General features: G+C 42.6%; 1 protein-coding gene across 6 annotated transcripts in view; it reads left to right on the forward strand.

Annotated features, from left to right (window-relative positions):
* Window positions 1-16689: 16689 nt before the first annotated feature.
* Window positions 16690-24789, forward strand: part of gabrb2 (gamma-aminobutyric acid type A receptor subunit beta2) — a 167321-nt gene continuing 159221 nt past the window's right edge. For 4 of the 6 annotated variants that reach the window (XM_016995003.2, XM_003215112.4, XM_003215115.4 and 1 more), the window contains exons 1-4: window positions 17612-17754; window positions 18778-19012; window positions 19171-19262; window positions 19976-20043. In XM_016995003.2, coding sequence (XP_016850492.1) covers window positions 18936-19012; window positions 19171-19262; window positions 19976-20043 — 237 coding nt within the window. In that variant the 5' untranslated portion in view covers window positions 17612-17754; window positions 18778-18935. Of the gene's footprint in view, window positions 17233-17611; window positions 17755-18777; window positions 19013-19170; window positions 19263-19975; window positions 20044-24789 lie in introns of those variants that run through there. The other 2 variants (XM_016995005.2, XM_003215114.4) reach the window with 2 other exon arrangements.

A 24789-nucleotide genomic window follows, 5' to 3' on the forward strand; every position in this document is an offset into this window, starting at 1 on the left:
CTGCCATGAATGATCTTCTGATAAAAATGCACTTAGGCAACTACATTTTAAAGCTGTGATTACTTAATTAAAAGACTAATCAAACTCATCAATTGGTTAACGTTTTCAGACTCGAAGTAAAGGCCCAGTTTGACAAGAATTTTTATTAAGGTTCATTGCTTCAGTTGAGAGATATTTGTGATACCTTTTCAGACATGTTCAGATAACAGCAAACTGCATAATATTTTCTCCTTTAGAACTTGGTAGTAGTTCATTACAAGTAATGAAGTTACTTACAACAGCTTATTTTGAGATGCAATGAGGGCGATAACATAATTCATTTGTATCCTATCTTTTCCCCCTTATAGGAACCAAGTTTCACAATTTGAGTTAAAACAAAATACAGTCAAAACAGTGGATAACACAAGCATAAATAATTGTTAAACGATCATATTCAAAACTTTGAAAGGCTGTGAAAATATCATTATAATGATGATGAAAAATTCAAAGATGTATGCAAGACTCCAAATAACAAGCCCACACAACAGACAGAAGAGAGAGAACGAGAGAGCAACCACCTAGCTCCCCATCATTACATTGGACAAGTAATGTTTAGACAAGTAACATTTATTTGTTATTCCCAAAAGGTGCTTTGGCAAGTAATTTTGGAGAAGTTTGGCCATTTTTGTGGGTTTTTGATGGAAAATTATCACAAAAATTGCATCAGTGATTTGGCATTCTTCAACTGATGAAGCTGATAGGGCAATTATAGGAAAGCTTGGAGGGATGCTTTCCCCCTGCAAAATAATATTAATAATAATTTTGATCACAAATGCCCCCCAGGGGTTTTGGAGAACATTTTAGAAACAGGAGAAACCCCTTTTAACAACAGGAAGTGCATGCCATTTCCTCATTTTGAAATCATTCTCTCCTGGAAATAAATAGCTCAAGGGGGCATTTGATGAGCACAATATAAAAAATGGGGGGGGGGGGTAGCTCTTTTCCATGAAAAAAATTAACCTCCAATAGGCCCAAAGAGCACAAAAACAGCCCTGAGGAAATACATAGCCTACAGATCATCTTTTGCCCACCCTTGAACTACCAATAAGTAATACCAGCACAACTACATTTACATATTTCTTTTTATAAAGAAACACAAGGCAGTACACAGCAGAACTACAGTCCTGCAATACTAAACGGAAAGCAACAACAAATCCTCTATGTGAAAACGGAGGCCTTCTTTTTTTAGGTTTTCATTTTGATTTATTTCCTTCTTGTTAATTTTTAATTAGTTTTAAATTTTTATTTGCCTCTTTTTTATATCTTATTTGAATGAAATGCACTTACTAGTTTTTGGAGTTGCTGTATAAGGATGTTGAGGCCATGGGCATACATTGTGTTACATTCATATCATGAATAACAATTACTTTGGGGTTCAAGCTATATAAATAAATAGGCACTTTGGTATGGAATGTGCTGTCTTCTTCCACTCCCCATATTCATCCTGATCTCCATGGTTGTTATACATTTAACAGAGGAGCCCCCGGTGGAGTAGTGGATTAAAGCCTCGTGCCTTGAAGGTTGGGTTGCTGACCTGAAGGCTGCCAGGTTCGAATCCCATCCGGGGAGAGCGCGGATGAGCGCCCTCTATCAGCTCCAGCTCCATGCGGGGACATGAGAGAAGCCTCCCACAAGGATGGTAAAAACATCAAAACATCCGGGCATCCCCTGGGCAACGTCCTTGCAGATGGCCAATTCTCTCACTCCAGAAGCAACTCAAGTTGTTCCTGACACGAAGAAAAAAAATACATTTAACAACACCTGGAGTATCTAGATTTTCCACAATCTTTCCAACTCCCAAAGAGGGTTTGGGGATGATTAGTTTGTGCACTTACTCATATGAACAAATACCTAGCTCACACATACTTTTCTATGCACATAGCTATGAGATGTGAAATAGCTGGCCCATTTTTCCCTTAAGTTAAAGGAGACTGAAAGTGATGGAAAGCCAGAACTTTCATTGCTTCCCTCTCCCAAATATCTGCTGTAGACCTTAATTTAGATGCCTGCTAGGGAACTTTTAAACTAATCCATTCAGGGCTCATCTAGACCAGGTAGTTTAGCTTGGTGTAAATCTGTAGTGGAGCAGCCCCAAATTCAGCATGTTTGTACCAAATCCAGGGTTGATTTCTAGATAACCTGGGAGAATTCATCACTCTACATCTCATATCCTTAGTGTTGCTACCACTACCACTTCTAGCTAGCTGTGAAGTTCTGTCTGATCTCCTGGGCATGGCAGGTGCATCTACAATCCTCTGCATCTATCAGCAGAGGAACCACAAATGGCCAGGATCTTGGATAGAACTATGATTGGATAGAAGAAGTGACATCATGGACACAATCCATCTCCTTTTCCTGATGAGCACAGGGAAAGGTGATGGCACTGATGTCAAATTTGAATAGTGCATTGGGCCTAATGGGAGGCAATCTAGTTGTCCAAACTGCCCTGAAGATGTGGGATACTCCAGGTTTTCCAGCAAACTCTGACCTATCCCCCAACTTTGCACAAAGCAGAGCAACATCAGTTTAAAGCAAAACAAAGCAAACAAGCAAAAACAAAACACTGTAAAACTCACTGGAAGTCATTGTATCCATTTGCAATAGATCAGGGTTTTGTTTTTGTTTTGCCAGTGTAGACAAGGAAATTTCCAATGACCATGAAGAGCCTGAACTTTGTATTCAAGTTGCCCCAGACAACCCAATGGCCCCATGAGCAGTAATGATGAGCTTCACAACTATACTGTATATATTTCACAGGGCATGGTAAATAATGATTTGAAATGTGGTGTTGAAAGAAAGTTCTAGGGTTGGGGTTGGCGTTTGTTATAAAATTCTGAAAAATACTGCAACATCTAAACAGAAAGTTGAAACTAGTTGATCAGGAACCCTAATACTAGAGCTATGCTGAAAGTGAATAGTAGTGAAAAGAAACAATACGATTGTGGATAAAAAGGGCTTACAAAGTGTAAGGGAACAGGAGGATGAAGAACAAGGAACCGAGGACTGGAAAACAATAACTGGAGAACAAGGAACAGAGGCCTATGAGGATAGCTTGTAGGAAGAGAGCATAGATTTGGGCTCACAGTGAATAGGATATTGAGAAAGACACAATGGCACAGGACGCTATCTGACATTGAGCCAAACCAATAGGCCATCAAACTCAGGATTGTTGACTCACTAGCTACTCGGGGTTTTCAGGTAGGATTCTTTCCAGTTCTGCCTCGAGATCCCTGGTCATCAATGGTGATATCTCATTTGCTCACTCTTCCAAATACTTACTAGGCTGGACCCTACATAGCATCTGAAATCAAAATGAAGGTGTATGTTCTGATAAATATCATACAGAACTACGTAAATAAAAATACTGTTCCCTGATTTGTGAAGGCATTTCAAAAAGAAAAATCAGATGTTTATAGCTTTAGGTTGTGACAACAAATTTCAGCTGATAAATTTTAGGAAAGGGGGAAAGTCCTCCCTCCCTCCCCTGTGTGTGTATGAGAGAAGGAGTGGGGAGAGATAGAGAGAGAATGTAGGTAATAAAAAAATCATTCCAAAAAGTCCCCAGACAAGATTGAATAGGTGATTTCTTTTCCTCATAAATGGCAGTGGCAGCAGCATAAAATTATCATTCATTCAAATTTTCAAACTCCCAGGAGAACTTTTGGCCCTCCAAATATTTATGTACTACTGTTCCCGTCATCCCCTCCTATTGACCATGCTGGCAACAACTGAAGGGAACTAAGGAGTCACTGATGCCACTATTCTGTCTCAAATCTTTGATTTCTACTAAATTAGCTGAAAACAATCTCATTAACCCATCACTATCACAAGAAACATATTTCTTTGTTATCAAATATAGCAAATATGCTCATTAGAAATTCAGATTCATATTTGCACTCTTTAAGCTCATTGAATTTACAAGACACACTTTGAACGAGTGTTACTGTTGCACTGAAGTATATGCTACTTACGTACTTAGTTCTGACGGGTCTGTGAAGAGGCTGACATTACATCTGTGCAGTGTGACATATGTTACATAAGCAGCAAGTTCATTAACTTACTAGAAGCTGAGCAAAATAGCATATCGAAGGCATGTGTATGAATTGCCAAACAAGCTCTCAAAAATCATCATGCAAAATCTCTTGAATGGCTGGCAATACTATGTAATGTCTTTAAGTCAGTACAATATCTCAAACTATTATTCCACAGCAGCTTTTGAATCCAACCAGTATTACAGCATTGTATGTATCACTGTTCCACAACAAAGAGCAGAGTGGTTTCTGGAGTCTTTCACATGTAATTAGGAATGGATAATTCCAAGGGAGAAATTAAACAAATAACAACACAATTTCCTCAGTAAAGCAATGTACATTCTAGTTTGCTTATTTTATCTATTTAGGATCTGCAAGCATTCAGAAGTACCCTATGCATAGAGTGATGCTGTTTTTAAAGTACTGACAGCACAGGCTCTGTAATTCGCTCATATAAATTTATTTCCAACTCTATTGTTACTTTGTTGTCCAAACAAAAACTCATAAATCATCATGGTTTTAAACACATTTGGGGGAAAATTGGTTGTCATCAGTGAAATTTACATTCAAATGTATCAAAGTTGTTTGACAATGCAGTGTAAGATCAGAAAACTATTCAAATCCCACTGAGGGAAGCAGGTAGGCAAACCTATGAGTGTAAGAGACAAGTAAGGAAGAAGAGAGTCCTAGAATTGTAGTAAGAGAGTTAGAAAACACCAAGGCAATCCAGTTCAACCCCATCCTGCCATACAGGAACACATAATCATGCATTCCTGCCAATGGTCATAGAGCTTCTATTTGAAAACATCCCCAAAAAAAGAAACTCCACTACACTCTGGAATATCAAACAGCTTTTATCATCAAAAAGTTCTTCCTAATGTTCTGCTTTCCTGTAGGTTGAATCCATTACTACATGTCCTAATATCTAATGCACCAGAAAACATATCTTCAGTATGGCATCCTTTCACTTTTTTAAACATGGTCAGCATGTCTTCTCAACCGGTGATGGATACTTTTAAATGGTACCTATTGTACGTTATAACTGTTTTATATGATGTGTTTAAACTGGGTTGTTTTTATATTTGTGTATGATGTTTAGTTGATTAGGTATTGTGTGTCAATGTAGTTGTATTGGATTAAAACTTTGTATGCCGTTTTGAGTCCCACCCATGGGAGAAAAGTGAGATAGAAATGAATAAACAACAACAACAACAACAACACACCTGCTCCCAAAGCTTCTCCTTGTTGGGAATTACTTCCAGATCTCTTACCATTTTGGTTACCCTCTTCTGGACACATTTCTGAATTGTGGTGACCAGAACTGGACACAGAATTTCAGGTGGTGGTGGTGGTGGTGGTGATATTTAATTGTACCCCGCTTTATCTCCCCTGAAGGGGACTCAAAGCGGCTTAACATAAAAGCATCAGAACAGCCATTTAAAATATACAAATAAACAAACATTAAAACTGGATTAAATATAAATAGTATTTAAAAATTCTTAGTTAAAACTCATTAAAACAAATTCAAAGTTAAAAACCACAGCACCCCCTGAATTGATCTTAAACACCTGATGCCTGATCAAAGCAGAATATAATACTATTATTACTTCTCTCAATCTAGAAACTATGCTCCTATTATTGACCCTAGTTCTTCCAAGATTCAGGGAGAGCTGGAGGATGCTGACATCACTTCTGGTCGTACCACCACCAGAAGTAATGTCTCAGTTAAGAAGCATATGGTATGGGAATGGTCTTGTTTCTGCTCCAACGTCACAAGGATCAGTCCCAGGATACCAGATGTGTGCTTCTGTTAGTGCATGAAACATTTCTCATGAGGAAGAAACATGCTCCAGATCAAGGCTGCATTTACAAGTCAAGGAGGGGCTAGGACAAACAACCATTCCCTATAAAATAACCATAGTAAAGTAAACTTTTTAAAGCTGTCTGCTGGACAGCTCCCATTCTAACATGATTTTTCTGATCCTTGAACCACAGTATTGCTCCTGCTTAGGAAGGATGTGGCCTTCATGGCAGGAGTGAAGAGAGACTGGGGAAATAAAAGGTCAGTATAGTATCATTTAACTAAATCACAAAGTTTGAAAATAATGTTATAAATGGTCTTGAAGATGGCACTTCTATCACACTCCAGAGCATCAAAGAAAGTATCAAATTACAATAAAAATGAAGGAAAATACCTTCTTTTCTGCAATAATGTCTACCTGAATAACACTGACTTAAACTCAGAGTCAGAGTTGCCATTCCAAACTAGCATCTGTTAAGAGTTATCATTCCATGCAGTGACTTCAATCATTAGACTCTTTATTGTCTTAACCATAAACCTCTAATTTTTGCTGTAGAAAAGAGGTTAACTTGGACCATTCAGAAGCATTTCTTGATGCCTGAAAAATCATGACAATTGCCATAGTTCCGTTTTTTTTAAAAGGGTTCTAAAGAAAGTGTCTAGTAAAAAAGGACAATAATTATTGCACTCAAATACCTCTATTTAATAATGTCATTAATAATTTGCTTGACTACCCACAGACAACGTATACAATAATTTCATTAGTCCATGAAAGCAAAAACAACAAATAGCCAAAAATATTAACACATTTATTATTGCATATGTTTTTATGGACTAATTATTGTGAATGAAATGTATTCCAATCCACAATATTGTGCTACAATAAATGTGCTGGTGTTTTATATTTTAATTGTACTTTAACCTTTGCAATAAGTGATTTAAAGTGATTTTAAATGTGTATATGACACCATGGGCACCATGCTTGGGGCAAGGTGTGATATAAATTAAATAAATATAATAAAGAGGAGTGGGGGAAACTGCTACCATACTCAATGCTACTTTGCAATACTCAGTTTCTATGTGTGCATCTACACTGTAGAATTTATGCAGTTTGATACCATTTTAACTGCCATGGATTGATACTATAAAATCCTGGGACTTGTAGTTTTACAAGGTTTTTAGCCTTCTCTGCTAAAGAATACTGATGCCTCACAAACTGCAACTTCCAGGGCACCATAGGATTGATCATGGCAAGTAAAATGGTGTATTAATTCTGTGTAGATGAACCCTCAGTTTCCTTGTGTAAAGTGCAGAACAAGGAGTTCCACATTCCCACTGTGGGGACAGAGACTTTGTACAGAACACGTTAGAGGGTTGGGGTGTGTGTGTGTGTGTGTGCAAGTGAGCTGTAACAGTGAGCATGCTGTCAAACTGCATGAAGCCTACAGTGTAGATAGATACACTATTTGATTTTATGCATACACTCACAGACATGGTTAAAAAGAAATTAATTATTAAACAGAATATATATTCAAATTGTTTCTCCAAACATAAGAATGTAAGCCAAAGTTAAAGTATTTTGCGATCCTGATATAATTGAGTTTTGCTTAAGAAACTCCCACTGATGTTAATGAGAATCAAGATGTCTTTAGAGATAAACAGCAGCAACTAATGTAATTCTCCAAAGTAATATGAAATTACTCTTCTGCTGCTGATGCAGCTCCTTCTTTCATTTCCTTATTGTTGCACTGAAGTACCTTGATATAATGGTGGCATTTTCCCATACTTATAAAGCCTTTATGCCTTCTAATTCTATCAACAGTCCATTCAATTGGCATTAATTTGCAATAGTGCCCACCAAAAATTCTGCATATCATCCATGCATCAAATGTCAGAAAACTATGTTGCCCAGTTCTCAAACCATATGAACACAGCAAGCAAGACTGGTTTTAGATGGATTTAACTGACACTTTGGAGGAGCTCTGTAATGGCCAGCTAGACATGACAGCAGAGCTTTTTGATTTCCCACTGGGTCTGTCATAGACAGAACGCCACCAAATAGAATACAACACAGTTTATTGAGGTTACAGAACTAAAAATTGCCCGTAGGAAACAAAAGACTAGGCAAACACTTGTCTTCAGTATGAAAAGTAACAAAAATAGCTTCGTTTGAGTTTAAACAGTTCAAAAGAATAAACCGGATTAAACAGAAGTTTAATCCGGGTTAAAACAAAGGTGCTTACTTCAGCCTGGCAATTAAACAAACAAAAACTGGTAAACAAAAGGTCAAAATGAACACAAAACCTAGCAGCAGATTTCCCTCTGCTACTCAAGAGCTACAGAAGTAACTCGGGCTATTTACTCCTCCGTGCAACAAGCGAAAACCAGGTCCAGGCACATCAATCAGGGTAACGGCGGTCAGCAGGGTCCCAATCCGGTCCGAGGTCGAAAGCCAAGCACAGACGTCTAAGGTTCCACAAGTTCCACCGATAGCCACAGAAGGGATAGTCCAGAGTCGTAGTCAGTCAGTCAGTCCAGTGTCAATCCAGAGTAGGCAAATAATGTCCGTCAAAAAGACGACGGAGGTCCAAGCTATCAAGATTAAACACAAGTTGCACAGAAAAAGCCCACACAGTTCCTCCCGCCGTCTATGCCCAGTGTCCTTGGTAACTTACGTATCCAGCAAACGAATCACACCCATCTTCAGGAAGTTCCCCAACAAGAGCCCAAGCGTTCATCCAGATTACCTTGCCCAACGCAATTAGCCATTGATTCTAGACCCCATTTTATGCCAGTTCATAACTCCTCATCGCTGTCAGCTGCTATCCTAATTCCAGGTGCCTCCTCATCATCATCCTCATCAGAGCTAAAACACCTTTGACTACGCCCCACAGCATCCCCAGCTGTGGATCCCGTTCCATCCCTCCAGCCCGTCCACGGGTCCGATCCTGCAACCCGCCAGTCGCCTCCCATGCTATCATTGCCGGTGACACCCAAATCCTCCCTCACACGAGTCCATTCCATGTCATCCTCCTCTGAGCTAACCATCTCTTCCTCCATTCCCTCGGTAAAACCCTCAAAGGAGTCTTCGTCTGTTGGTTCTGCAAATAAGTCCCGGAGCCGTTTCCTTTCGCGCTCCTCAAAAGAGTCTGACTCTCGAGGAGTCTTACGACCTCGTCTCCTAGTATCGGAGCCAGAAGGCTCAACCATAACAGGGTCTGTTCACATTAAAAGACTTACTTTCCTGGAATATGGAAATGATCCAGTTCACAAAATAAATACATAGGTTCTAGCATTTATTCACCTGAGGTATTAAAGAGCATAAGTTAAATGATCCTATATATGACACAATATGCACTAAAAATATAACAAACAATGTTATAAAGTCCCCAAAGTATCTTGGAAGTTTGCTAGGTTTAGGGACTAAATATTTTGAGAATCAAACACTTAGTTCCTTGTATTTGCCAAAAAAACCTGATGTCTTATAGAGAAAAATTACATTATATACCTATACATTTCTATTCAGAAGTAAGCCTCATTGAACACACCCACACAAACATCATCGCAGCCTTGATTTTAAGTTTAAATACAGTTAATGTATTTTTGAAATAATTTAGTTGTGCACACACAATCATTTCTCTCATTATGGAAAAAGGATAAGTTTCTAACATGACTCATGGCTTTATGCCAGGTCTTCATGGCTGGTGAAAAGATTTCTAGCTGTGTAGGAGATAACTTGATTCACATTTTGAGATTTTCCCCTGATGTACATTGGCTAGTGATGACTAATGAGATTCCTCAGTCTGCTGCTTCCTCTGACATCTAGTACAATCTAGCTCAATCATATCAGACTCCAGTTATAGTCTAAAGCAAGTTTTTAGAGAGCTACATGCTAAATATATTATCAGATTTCTAGCCCACTACTTTAAAGTAACTGTGCATAACCTTTCTGGCTAATATACAATATGTTTTTTTTTTATTTGAAAATAAAAATAATATAAGTGGTTAAATTAAAGCACAGGTTCATGGGGAAAAGTTTCAGAAAGCTATTAAGAAGTTAAATTTTCTAACAAGGAGGGAAAATAGACACCAAATGCATATGATAAAGGCAGAGTCAATAAAACTTAAGAAGCAAGAGCTCCTGGTTTATTTTTAAAGGAGTGTTTCTGCATATGACTAAGGAAGTCCTACTGCAAGGAAAAGGACAAGAAAAACATATATAAAATTACATTAGCAAATAGATTTTGAGTAGAAGTTACATAGGGTAGTAATTCTCAACCTTTGGGTCCCCAGATGTTTTGCCATTCAACTTCCAGAAATAATAACAGCTGGTAAAATGGCTGGGATTTCAGGAATTGTAGGCCAGAACACCTAGGAACCCATGGGTTGAGAATCACTGATGTAGGGCATCATAATTCAAAATGAGACTATTGTGGCTAAAATTCAGAGGCTTTCATGCCTACAATTTGCTTTCCTATCTTTGGGAGGAGTTCAATTCCATCCATTCAGGTAGTTATCCCCTCTGAACTGGTGGAATCTATATATATAAAAGAGTGATGGCATCACGGCGATTCACAAAACAACAAAAGTATAGGCCCCCCAACCTCAAAATTTGACAACACAACCCATCATCCACGCCTCAAGGTTGATACAACAAAAAGAAAAGAAAAATAAAGTCCTAATTAGAGGGAGAGCAATACTTTTTTTTATCCAATGGCTGCCAGTTTAGAGGGCTAATCTCTGCCCACTTGGTTGCCTAGCAACCAAGGGACAGCCAGGTTTCAGTTAGGGGACAGGCAGATTTAGGCCTCACTTAGGCTTCTTCCACAGATTATCTAATTTGCACTGGATTATATGGCAGTGTAGACTCAAGGCCCTTCAACACAGCTATATAACCCATTTATAATCTTATATTATCTGCTTTGCACTGGATTATCTTGACTCCACACTACCATATAATCCACTTCAGTGTGCATTTTATACAGCTGTGAAGAAGGAGCCTCATATAATCCAGTTCTGAGCAGATAATATAAGATTAGAAATATACAGTAGAGTCTCACTTATCCAATGTAAACAGGCCGGCAGGATAAGTGAATATGTTGGATAATAAGAAGGGATTAAGGAAAAGCCAATTAAACATCAAATTAGGTAATCGTTATACAAATTAAGCACCAAAACATCATATTATACAACAAATTTGACAGAAAAAGTAGTTCCATGCGCAGTAATGCTATGTAGTATTTACAGTAGAGTCTCACTTATCCAACACTCGCTTATCCAACGTTCTGGATTATCCAACGCATTTTTGTAGTCAATGCTTTCAATATATCGTGATATTTTGGTGCTAAATTCATAAATACAGTAATTACTACAAAGCATTACTGTGTACTGAACTACTTTTTCTGACAAATATGTTGTCTAACATGATGTTTTGGTGTTTAATTTGTAAAATCATAACTTAATTTGATGTTTAATAGGCTTTTCCTTAATTCCTCATTATCCAACATATTCGCTTATCCAACGTTCTGCCGGCCCGTTTATGTTGGATAAGTGAGACTCTACTGTACTGTATTTACAAATTTACCACTAAAATATCACAATGAATTTAAAACACTGACTACAAAAACATTGATTATGAAAAGGCAGGCTGCGTTGGATAATCCAGAACATTGTATAAGCGAATGTTGGATAAGTGAGATTCTTCTTTAATATGAAATAATTACTGGGATAGAATAATGCAGAACAATATAATCTCTAAAACCAGGACAGTAAATAAACAGGGGAATTCCATACAGGAAACAATCAGGGCCAGCTAACACCTCCCAACAAAGTATTCCCATCATCAAAGTCTAGCAAATCCTGTTTTCTCAGGGCCACAGACAGTAGAAGCACATAAAATATCGCAAACAACACCACTCTGAAAACAAGGGAATTCCAGACAGGAAACAATCAGGGCCAGCTAACACCTCTCAACAAAAAATCCACTCAGGGAGGAAACAGCCAGGCTTTAAAGCTGCAAGGCCATTACATCCTAATCATTTTTCCTAATTGCAGCATTCATACTTGCCTCCAACAAACAAAAAAAAACCAATCAGAAATATTGTATATTCACAACCTTTAGGAAATAATATCCCCTGATGGCGCAGCGTGTTAAAGCGCTGAGCTGCTGAACTTCTGGACCGAAAGGCCACAGGTTTGAATTGGGGGAGCGGAGAGAGCCCCCACTGTTAGCCCCAGCTTCTGCCAACCCAGAAGTTCGAAAACATGCAAATGTGAGTGCATCAATAGGTACTGCTCCGGTGGGAAGGTAACGCCGCTCCATGTAGTCATCCCACATGACCTTGGAGGAGTCTACGGACAACGCCGGCTCTTCGGCTTAGAAATGGAGATGAGCACCAACCTCCAGAGTAAGACACGACTGGACTTAATGTCTGGGGAAAACCTTTACCCTTGACCTTAACTACCACCAATTCCTCAATACTTTATTTCCCATACCACCATACTTCGCCACAGCAACGCGTGGCCGGGCACAGCTAGTGATATTATAAAGAGATGCCATCCTACCAAGTCATCCAAAAGGTGCCAGAGACTTCACTTCCCCTAAATACAAAGATGTACATGTACATGTAATGCCAGGAGATGGCTTTCTCATTGAGCGTACAAGTTTTCCTCTCAATCCCATACAAATCAAAACTCTAAGAGAACTCTTGTATTTCTAGGAGTTGCATATAACAGATAATTTTCAGTGTGAACTTCAAGATAGGCAGAAAATACCATTAATGGATGGTTAGAGATAATGGAAATTATAATTCACAACATACTGGTACAGGTGTTCAAAATAATAAGAAAGTGGACTTGGCAACCTGGGAGAAGGTAATAATTAAGGAAATGCATCTTCATGTTCTTGTATGAAATGGGGTTGGACTGGATGCCCCTTGTGATCGCTTCCAAATCTATGATTCTATGATTCTAAAAAGCAGAAGGCTATGGGTCTACATATAGTACAGGCACCCACCTCTATAGGTAGAGAAAGAAGAGAAAGAAGAATAAGGAGGCAAGTTTGAGGAATAAAGGCAAAAGGTTTCCTTCTGACGTGTATCCAGAGCCAATGTCTTCCTGTACAAATAAAAATGCATCACAGCCATTCATAATTAGTTGCTATAATCTAAGATAAAGTTTAATAATGAATGCTCATATTATATTCTTTTATTTCTTCCATTTAGAAAGTATGGTAATGCCAATTCTGTATGGAAACCCAAAATACCCATTTACTAGTACTAAAAAGTATAACATTGAACTACAATATCATAGCAGTGTAGCATTATAAGATATCATTACCAATATCATGAAGCATAGTAGGTCATCTACATAAGTGCAGAGCTATTATCATGAAAGAGATAACATTTATGATTAAAAAATCAGATCTAACTGAAATAAAACATTATATTTCCAAATCAGGCTAAACCAAAAAATGTGTGTCTCCTGTGAATCCTTTTGTGCCTTCAAGTCCTTCCCAACCTATGGTGACTCAAGGTATGGCTAGTAGCATTTTCTTGGCAAGATTTGTTCAGAGCAGGGTGGCCTTTTCCTTTCTCTGAGGCTGGGAAGATGTTACTTGCCCAAGGTCACCCAGTGTGTTCAAACAGAAGCCATCCTAATAAATTTTGTGTTGCATACCCTGGGTATTTTAGCAAGCCTCAATCAGGAAACAGAGAAGCTACTGTCCCACCCTTTCATAGGGAAATGTTTTCAGAATCAAGCAGAAAGACATCCATACATCCTTGGAACAAGCAATCAGTATATTACAAGGTCATGGATAAAGGACTTGTGTAAGGTCTAATAGATGTAAGCAAGGCAAGGATAGCATCATGTACAAGCCAGGGTCGCCCATACTTTCTTGATATCTTATAAGCAGTGGTCATTTTGTTGAAGTGACAAACCAGTTCCTTTTATTGCTGAAGTGTATAGCAAACCACATCTCCTTAGCATGGATAACTTACCAATTGTCTAAAAGGATGGAATTTGGGCTTTAAAAACGAATGCTGGGGAGCTTTCAAAAAGGCTGTGCTGTACTACATACAATATGTTATCTTTTGATTTCTCCAACTCACTTCTTGAACAACCTAATTGCCAGTTGTAGTGGAATTCAATGGAGCTGAAATTAACAAGAACAAAGGCAAAGGTCATATTTCACTCTGGGAAGGAGCCATCAGTTTCAAAATTAAATGGCTCTTGCTCAGTTCAGGACACCTATCATGCCTTTTCTGCCAAAGAAAATAAAAGGTTGTATTGAAACAGAATAACATGAAATAAACAAAATTTAATAAATTATTGTACTTACTCAAGCATATCATCAAATATAATGTACACCTCAATTTTGAAGATGTACATCACAAAAATGGATTTGCCTTCAAGTGTAATGTGCCCACCAGCAACGAAGTCACATCCTTCCATCAGACCAATGAGGTCAATTGAGAATCATGTAAGACTGGCGAGTTTGCCAGCCTCACACAATTCCCAACTGGCCTCATTCACAAAGCCTTCAAAACTGAGGGGAGGGTTTTGAAGGCCTTGTGAATGAGGCCAGTTAGGAACTGCATGGAACTGAGCCTAGGGAATGTGGGCGAGAGACCCTGAGTGCCAGGAGGCAGGATCTGTGGCTAAGCCACAGAAATGACGGCGCCATCAGCCGCGTACTCCTCCTCCTTTGGGCACCACGAAGCCCAGAGGCTGCCACCACCACTGGGAACAGCCCCTGCACACCCCTCTGGCCTCCGGGGTCCAGGTTCCTCTGTGCCTTTTCACGCAGGTGGGTTTAGGTGTGATTCTAATGCACCATTGAATCTAATGTGCACCACAATTTTGGCTATTCAATTTAGCCAAAAAAGGTGTGCATTAGACTTGAGTGAATACGGTATTGTTGTACATTTGTAAAGAAGAGAGAAATTATGTCAAACATGACAACCAAAAGGGCTGGGAAAAAGTACAACATTCAAACCATCAAGCAATTAGAGTTGTACAATATCTACCTGCTTTAGTTGAGTTCTATGGGAGCGTTACCAAAATTGATGGAGGTGTGTAGCAAGTAGGTTTTGGTGGGTGTCACTCAGGGTGATCAAAACAAACTGTAAATTTGGCAGGCAGTCTGATCTTGTAACTCAACTTCAGTAGCATAAACAGTACACAATCCCTGCCACTGTTCCTATGTATCCATTCACAATTTAAAATCATGACTGCACAATTCCTAGCTGAGCTGCAAGTGAGTGAAACAGGAGGAGCCGTGAGAACTTGGATAATATATATTGATTAGCTGAGCATTTTGCTGTCTGGCATGGATGTGATGTTTCTACCTTGCTTGACCCAACCTTGGGCCCTCATATTGTACAATCATCCCAGCTGAGGGGTGGTTCCCTCAAGGCAGTACCCAAGGCAGTGCCAATGAAATGATGATCACTGATTTTTATGCAAGTAGGGTTTGCTCTTTCATTCTCTTTAGCCTGAGAGAATGGGACTTGCCCAGGGTGGGGACTCAAGCTCTGATCTCCAGAGTCATTGCCCAGGGCTCAGGCCATTACCCCACACTGGCTCCGGAGCTTGGCTACAGAGGACTATTAGGCCTCCTCATGGGAGGGGTTCCTAAGAACTGTTATTCTTTCATTGGCTGCTTGTCTCAAGATCCTTCAGTATCCATGTCAACTTGAACAGTGTCTTTAATTGTTCATGCAATGATTTAATATATGCATTTATTTGCTGACATTTCTCCAAACATATCATAGTAACAATCACATTTTCCACTTTATTAAGTATATATTCATTGTCCCCTCTGAGATGACTCTGCATCTTTTGGCTGTATCCTTGGTTAGGTTGGAAAATGTTGGTTCTGCTGCTGCTGCTTCTTCTTTTTTCATGGCGTTTCAAACTGCCGGCTGTTCTTTCCCCTGCTGTGGAGCAACAACTTCAACTTGAATCCTGGGGCTCATGTGCTTCCCCAGATAAATCAGAATTCCTTGGGTGTGACATTGTCACTCTTAAGGCTTTCTCCTGGCCCCTTCCACTTTGAGGACTCTGCCCTTCTCCTACAGAGTTTGGGACTAAGCTGCCTGGATGCTGGATTCTTTCACACAGGCCTGAAGATCTGCCAGAGGCCCATCTTTGGGTTCCACCGATTTTAGCAGGGATGGAAGGGAAGGTTTTCCAGGTACCATTTCTTAACGTTGGAGGACAAACTGACCTTCCCACCCTCCAAATCAGTCAAACCTCTGGCCTTTTAGCTGCCTGGTTGTTGAGTGTTGAGTGGTTGGGTACTATTGCTTCTTTTTTTACACACATGTTATAAATGTGCTTTTAATATTTTCAGAGTTTGAACTGTATGCTAACTTTCAGATGGCTTGATCTGATTTTGGGAGCTAAGCAGTGGTAGCCTCGATTAGTACTTAGATGGGAGACTGCCAACAAACACGGGTGCTGATGGTTAGATTTTAAAAGAACAGGACGAACCCTTTTTGAATCTTTTGGGCCTAAAAAGAAAACCCTATGAAATCTAGGCAGTCACAGAAATCGACAGGCGACTCGAAGGCGGATACAGACATATACGAGCAGAAAAGCTAACAAATAAAACCGTGCGAACTGTCCGCCACCCTGAGCAGACACGCAACAAGGGGGCCGCGTCGGCTTCTCCCCTTCGCCTCGTGGAAAGCCCGTCCGGACGGACTCGGGTCAAACGAGGACCCTCCACACTTCGGGCGACTCCCGGGCGAAGAAAGGCCTTGCGGCCTCTCCCTCCCTCCCTCCCTCCGGGGAGCGCCGGGTTGCTTGGCCAGGGAGATGTCGGCTGAGGCTGGGGGGCTCTCCCTAGACGCTGCCCCACTTTTTCACCTTCTCGCTCAGCGCCCAGCCAGGGCGACCAGGCGGAGTGGGCGCTGCCGAAGGCGAGGGAGAAGCCGAGGAGGAGGAGGACGCGCCGCGCAGGCTGGCTCGCTTCGCCTCCGCCGGGCTCGCTCCGTGCCGCCTCCGAGTTGCCCATAGAGAGCCGCCGTGGCTCCTCGCCCCCCCAAGGGAGGGGACCCCCGGAGGGAGGAAGCACGCCTCAAGCCCAAGGGGGGGGTCTTCGGAGGCGCCCGTGCTGCCTGGCAGGAAGGGCCTTCCCCGCTCTGTGGCCCGGGCTTTTGGGGAAGGGGCTCAGTCTTGGCCGGGCGCGGAGGAGAGCGGCGGCTGTGCCTCGGTCTGAGGAGCAGGCGGGCGGGCGGCGAAAGGACTCCCGGTCTCCTGAAGGAGGCTGCTCAGTGTTCCTCCAAGGCGCCGGCCTCTCTCCGCTTCCCCTGCGGCGAAGGAAGCCTTCTTCGGCTTGGCTGAGGCGCCCGAGTGAGTGTCCCTGCCTCCCCCTCCCCGTCCCCATCTCTCCCCCTCTCCTTCCTTCCTTCCTTCCTTCCTTCCTCCTCCTCCTCCTCCCCCCGCCTTCGCCGCCGCCGCTCCACTTCCAGCCCCGTTCAATGAAGCAGCACAGATCCGCGGCGGCTCCAAGCGGGGTTTGGCAGGACGCGAAGGAGGTGGCGGTGCTGCTGCTGGAGGAGGAGGAAGAGGAGGAGGAGGAAGGGGTGGCGGCGGCGGCGGGAAGCGAGGCAGCAAGGCAGGCAGGCAGGAGCTGGCGGCACCCTCGGCACCCGCAGGCGGCGGCGGGGCTTCAGCAGCAGCAGCAGCAGCAGCGTCTCCGGGCTCTGGCTGGGCGGGAGGGGACTTCGATGCCCACGGGCCGGACCCCCGCTCCTGTCCGCTTCCCCGGGAGGCGCTGAGCCCAGGCCCCGGCCCCCGCCCCCTCCTCGTCCTCCCCCGGCCCTCCTCAACGTCGCCGCCTTTCTGCAGCGGACGCCAAGCCGGGAAGGGAAGGTAAGGAAACGGCCGAGGCGGAGGGGCCGGAGCGGGGGCCTTCCTCCTCCTCCTCCGCCGCCGCCTTTTCCCCTTCAGGCACCGCCGCCCCTCCCGCCTCAGCCGGCCTTTCTCAGCGAGTCGGCAGCAGCAGCAGCGGCGGCGGCGGCGGCGGCGGCAGAGCATCCCTAGGCAGGCAGGCAGGCACATTCAGACAGACACAGATAAACCCTAAGCCGCCCAGGAATTCAGAAGACGGCAAGACCTTTGGAAGCGGCTGGGGAGGGAGAAATTGGCGGAGATCGGACTTCCTGATCTGATTTCATTTCGGCCAGTCCCTTCTTTTTCAAAAACGTTTCACCCCGCGGAGAACTCGTCCCATCACCCCGCGAATCCCAAACCTGCCGCTCAAGCCACTTCCTAGTGGAATTGCCCCCCAACCCGTCCCCGCGGAAGAGCAGGCAGCCCCTTCCGAGAAAGTCGTCGTCATCTCCCCTTCCTTCCTTCCTTCCTTCCCGCCAGTGCTAGAGGCTGAGCCCTCCCCAGCCCACTCCTCTCGAGGGCTTGTTCTCCCCCTCCCCCCCCCACACACCCTTTGCTCTTCTTCCCAAGGAGCACCCCCACCAAGCCTGGCGCTGCCCTCCCCCTCCCTCCCCCCTCCCCCTCCCTCCCCCTTCTCAGCCTGGCGTCCCCGTTTTCACCTCCCCCCCTTCCCGCCCCTAATCCGATTTTGCCCATTTCCCCCTTTAAACTGGCTGGCGAGCCTGCTGGGGCTGGCAACTCTTGAAACTTCCTCGGTGTCTGCTGGCGTGGTCCGTAGGAGATGAACCCAAAGGGCAACCCAAAGGGGGGAGAAATACACTGGAAGCCTCTTGCGGATTACTTTTCTATCTAATGTCTTCCCATCTCCCCCTTTAATTTTTGTTCTTCCTTTCTCTCTCTCTCTCTCTCTCTCTCTCTCTCTCTCTCTCTCTCTCTCTCTCTCTCTGTCAACCCCCCCCCCCCCCCGGCGGTCCTTTTATTTATTTAATTTTTTCTGGCAAGGAAATTTGCTCCATCTCCAGCAGCAACCACTGCTCCTTTTGATGTTGTGGTCCGCCGTGCGCATGCGCCCCACATTAGAATTACTGCACTGGCTCGACTAAGTTGGATCTCTCCTTCGCTTCCACGGAAACCTTAAAATCAGATCAAAAGCTAAAGGGATGCTGAGAGTCCGGAAAAAAGGCGGCTTTGGGATTTGGTCGTTGCCCTTAATCATCACCGTGGTGTGTGCCCAGAGGTAAGTGCCGGCAGAGGGGCTCCTTCGGCTCCCTTCCCTCCTTCCCTGGGAATCGCACTGGAGGCTTCGGGGGAAACTGGGAGGACGAGGATTGGGGGGGGGGGGGCGGAAAGCATCGCCCCTTGGCTCATGTGTGGCACCTGTCTCCCCTTCCCCAGCGCGAATGATCCCAGCAATATGTCCCTGGTCAAAGAGACCGTGGATCGGCTGCTGAAAGGCTACGACATTCGGTTGAGGCCAGATTTTGGAGGTAAGTCGGGGGTTTTCGGGGGGGGGGGGAGAGAAAACACCTCCAGGCTCAGAGCCTTTTGTCCCTGAATGTGTATGTATATATATATGTGGGAAGGGGGTTGAAAGGTGTTGTGGCCGCTGGCTGGAGCCTGACCCGAAGTTAATCTGCGAGGGGAGGGGGGGTTGCCTCCCGGTGCCCCTTCTGCGCCTGGATGTGCCCCCTCCCTGGGCGGCGCGTGGGGAGCACTGCTCAAGCCATGGCGCCAACCGGGACTCATTGCCTGGACTTGGGCAAGAAGCCAAGCCCCCCGGAGCCCTGGCTTCCGTCACTGGGGCGAAGGTGGCGTTTCTGTCCCTTTCTTTCCCCTCCTTGTGAGTTTCAAACCCCGGTGGGTGAGGGAGGGCACCCCGACACACACACCTCAATAGATCCAGGGCAGTTCTGCACTTTGGAGTAGCCCCTGAGCTCTCTTCAGTGGGTTCCTTCTGAGAAGCCAAAGGGAAGCCCCCTCCCCCAAGTCCATTGAAACTCCCCTTGGCTGCTTGGTGTCTTTCTAGCCAACCTCTTGCTCTGAGGTGAACACATGTGTTGTCCAGTATGTGTGTAGCTGTGTGCATGTAAAGGACACCTAGGGCTGAGGTCAGGGCCCCGCCCCACCCCTTCCTCTTCATCCCTTGCCCCCAAGGTGTGCTCCACGGGAGATATCACAGCGGAACTTCCTTATGTTGCAGGTCCCCCGGTGGCTGTGGGCATGAACATAGACATTGCCAGTATCGACATGGTATCCGAAGTCAATATGGTGAGTATTTCTCTCTCTCTCTCGCTCAACACCCCCCCCCCCTCCCCATGCCCCATGTTTGAATAAAGAACATCATGTGTCGGGTTGTGTTATGCGTTGCAGGCAGGTCCTGCTTGATTTCGCCTGACTTCCACCTTGGTCCCAGGGTGTACCTATGCTCTCCCTCTTCCAGTGAATTAGGCCAGCTCTTTCCTCAGAGGCCGATGCTTCCCTTTGCTTTGCATAGATGAAGGTGGGAGGCGGACCACCACTGTGGAATAATGCCCCAAGGCATTGACTTAAGGCTGGTTGATGCTTCTGAAATGCCGCCTGTCAAAAGCAACCACACTTTTTTGGTTATGGCATTTAAGGGGGTGGCTTGAAGGTGTGGGGGAGGCCTCTGCGGAGTCAGCCTGCCTTTCACATTAATACCTGCACGTGTAATACATAGAGGCATTGAAACATTATGGCTTGCAGCGTGTGAGGAAGCTTGTCTGATTTATCGATAGCCTTACTATTTGGCAGGTACCATTTCAGACCTCCAGTTCAGCGCTGTGGAGAGACTTGGGGGAACCACTCTGGCCTGCTTTTGCTTCATGCAGGAGCGCCCCCTGCTGACATTGGCTCGCAGTGCGGCTCAAAGTCAATATTATTTTTGCATTTTCATTGACTGGGATGCTTAATTAGGTAGGTTTAGATATGGTTGGTATGAGTGGAAACTGAGATGAGAGTGAGACATTCAGCCAGAAGGTTGGCCTAGGCTAACTTCAAAACATTGTCTTGGATCTTTTCATTGCCTTGCCACTTTTGAAGTGTACAGGCCTACTTTTGCATCCAAATATAGGAGAAGGAAAGGCAGGTGTGGTCATATTTTGGAATGGACTCATATTACACACAGTGCAATTATACTTTAACATGTATATGCTTAGTTCTTTAGTTTCTAAAATGGTTGGAGAAGCCATGAAAATCTTAACAAGTTTGTGTTTGTTAAGGAGACAGGCCTTTTGATGCATGAAGTTTTTTATATATAAAAAGAATGTTTTTACTCAGCAACTAAGTGGTCTGCAAGATGTGTCAAACTGAACTGATAAAAAATCAATTTGTACAAGATCTCAACTGGTCTGCTCATATGTGTTACTCAGAAGTGAGCATGATGCCTCTTCAAACTCTTTTCATTATTAGTAGCCAAGCATTTTTAAAATGCAGTGCCAACCTCATCTACACTGGTTCTTGCTAATCTGAGGATGAGAATCTTTGGCATCCAAATGTGGGAGTAGAGTCTGCATCATGTCTCACCATTGACTATGTTGCTTAGGGCAGCTGGACTTGACCAGCACCTGTAGATCTAAACCAGGCCTGGGCAAACTTCGCCCCTCCAGGTGTTTTGGACTTCAACTCCCACAATTCCTAACAGCCTCAGGCCCCTTCTGCTTAAGCAGCCGAGGGGGAAAAGGAAAAGGCCTGAGGCTGTTAGGAATTGTGGGAGTTGAAGGCCAAAACACCTCTAGGGGCAAAGTTTGTCTATGCCTGACTAAACAGTCTCTACTCCCATGTTAAAAAATCTCAAACCAACTAGTAGCTTGAATGTTGTAAAATCAAATATGTGCACTGATAAGATAATCAATTCCACATTTACTATGTGAGTTCAGCTTCTCTTCTACACACACACACACACACACACACACACTTTTAAAATGACTATTCGCATTTGTTACATTGACTTGAAATGTTTGATTCTTTGGCCTACTGGTCATGACTGGAAGAAATTACGTAATGGTTCTTTTCCATACATACATTGTTTTGCTTCTTCTTTAACACCAAAACCTCAATAGGATTATTGAAGTATTGTAAAGCAGACATAAATGCTCGTGTTTATGTTAGAATTTTGTTTGATTCATGTCCAAGGTATTTGACGTATCTGGAAGGATAGGTTGGCCTTACTTTTTTTTTTTCATCCTGAAACCATACGTTCTTCGAAAATACCTAGTGAGATGGGGATATAAATATATTTCTTCTCTTTATATTGAGCATTGAATTCAGATCCCCGTCAAATGTAAAAACACATTCAAGGAAGGATTGTCTACAAGGCCAGCTAATATGGTGATACTTTTGACACTAGCTAACCTGTCAGTACAATAATAATAGCAACTACTACATATATAACACAATATGTGTTAGTGTCTTCAATTTTTAATTTATTCAGGAGCTTCATATATTAACAAATGGAACCCACACTGCAAAATTAGTGCTATTTGAAAAAAATTCAGTGTGACTGCTGATGTCACGCTGGTGTATTTTGTTCAATTTGCTGACTGTATTTTTCATAGGATAGTACAGAGTCTCTTAAATGGTCTTCAGAAGTTACAAGAGTGAGACTTTCAGCATTTGTGTCCAGACAAAGGATGTGAAAAACAACTCTCCTATTAAAAACATGGATGACATATATACTTCACTTGGAATAAAACAATTAATAAAGTTTCATGTATTTAGGTGGGCATGGCAGTGGACCAAACCAGAGTTCATGTATTGACACATGAAATGCTGAAAGGGATATGCTTGACTTTAAAAAAATATATACCAAGTTGCAATTCACCAAGAATTTTTAAACAGGTCTCTGAACTCCTGGTCACAGAATATGTTATTTTTCATTTTATTGTTTTTCCATGGGATTTCATTTACTGTTCTGTTGCTTATTTAACTTGATGCCTAAAAGAATGACTTTGGCATCATAAGCTGATCCTATACAAATGAATCCTGTACATTTGATAGTATTATACTACTACTACTACTACTACTACTACTACTATTACTACTACTAATATAACAACCACTCTCCTGGTTAAGACCAACCTTGGTTAATTTTACTCAAGGTTACCATTGTGCTAGTATAATACTTTGATCAATGCTTGACATGGAAAGCTTGTACATAAGGAGAAAAGGGCTGCAAGAGAGAAACATGCAATCATTTGGTTTGCACTTGGTTCATCATGATGGTTATGGCTATACAATTGGGATGGGAAACCTTTTAGGTTGTCTAGGTCCTTGAGGATAGCACCATAGAACCCATGATCTATGATTCTTAATTTTAAGAGAATATATGAAAAATCCCTTTAAAATCCAAAGTGAATCATACACATCCTTCTAAGATAGTATTTGAAGTGAATGAATGTATGTATAATATACATACATATATATATAATTAAAATTAGTTGATTTCCATTTGTTATTCCTAAATTCAACAATTCTCACTCATTATTAACAAAGGATATTATGCACTCATACTTAATTATTCTTAATTTTATATATAGATTAACATAAGATATACCTAAATGGACTTTAGTTAGAACCGTCCTGAGTGTTTTTATTGAACTAAAATGACTGCAATATTGACTAGATTATTGATTGTTCCATTCACTAAACTGCCTTCTATTCTTCTTCTTATTTACTCTAGTGTAGTTAACTGTTTGCTCTCAGAATTTAGTAAAAAAAAGGGCATGCCATTAAAAAAAATGATTGCACTAAGGGGCTGTAAAAATGAGAGCAGTCCCTTGTTTGCCATGCTACAATATAGTCTTCACTTGCTCAGAAAGAATTAAAGTTATATACTAAGGTGTACTTTTGAGTAGTTCTAATGGGAGTGCATTACATGAGGTTGTTCTTTCTCAGGGCCTTATCAGATACATGAAGGGCCCTTCCAGACAGGCCTACATCCTAAAAGGAACAGGAATTTAAAATCCTGGTTCCTCTCAGGTATCAGGCCACACAGTGGGCCCAAATCCCACAATTTTAGTTGGGGGGTAGGCAGCTAGATGACCTCTCAGGTCAATTAGATTTTCCTCCTCTCCTCTCCTCTCCAAAACCCCTGACATGTCATTTTAATGTCCAGAAAGCCTGCAGATGGAGACAGGTCTCTCCAGTAAGTTTAAGGGTAAAATGGAGTTGGCAGAGTGAGAGTGGCAGTGCCATCCTGGTTCTTTGGGCTTCTGGAGCCCGGGAAACCAGGATGGCAGTTGGAATTGACCCTCGGGGTCACGGAAGGTGGTCCAGAGAGTCAATCCCTGCAGGCCCAATACCTGCAAAAATCCAGATTTAATTGAAAGGAAATCCAGGTTTACTCTGGGCTAATCCGGAACCGATCATGGGTTTTGGGCCTGTGTAGAAGGGCCCAAAAGGTAGTCTCTAGTTTGCAATTTGGTTAATGTAGAATTTCACTACATTTCATTGATACTTATAGTCTTCTTCCACTCTTCTGGTGTTCATGGTAAAATATTATAATATTGCATATGGTGGTACAAATTTGTGACTTTCATAACACTTTTACTTTTTTGGTATGGCATCCTGGAGTTTATAGTTTGGTGAGGTATTTGGAATTCTCCTGCAGAGAGCTGCAGTGCTGTAGTTCAAGGAATGCATAAGGAAATTCTTAGTATCTCACAAAACCCAAATTCCAGGATTCCACAAGATCAAACCATAATAGTTAAAGTGGAATGAAACTGCTATAACTGTGCAGCGTGGATCACTTATGCCAAGAATGGAGAATATTTGGTTTTGCCCCAAACATTTCGTGTTATTTTGGGCCATGCATGTTCATCCATATCCCTGCTGTCCATTTCCCTCTGCAGAAGATTAGAGAATCTTCTTTCCATCTCTTGACCTAGCAAACATGATACTGTATTATCTTTGTGGACAAAATTAAGCTATTTACATGAGAATCTCTGAGGGAGGAAGTAAGGAATTAGCACTTGGAAATAAGAAATCTGATGTTGT

The sequence above is a fragment of the Anolis carolinensis genome, chromosome 2 (genome assembly GCF_035594765.1).
Source record: "Anolis carolinensis isolate JA03-04 chromosome 2, rAnoCar3.1.pri, whole genome shotgun sequence".
NCBI classification, from domain to species: domain Eukaryota; kingdom Metazoa; phylum Chordata; class Lepidosauria; order Squamata; family Dactyloidae; genus Anolis; species Anolis carolinensis.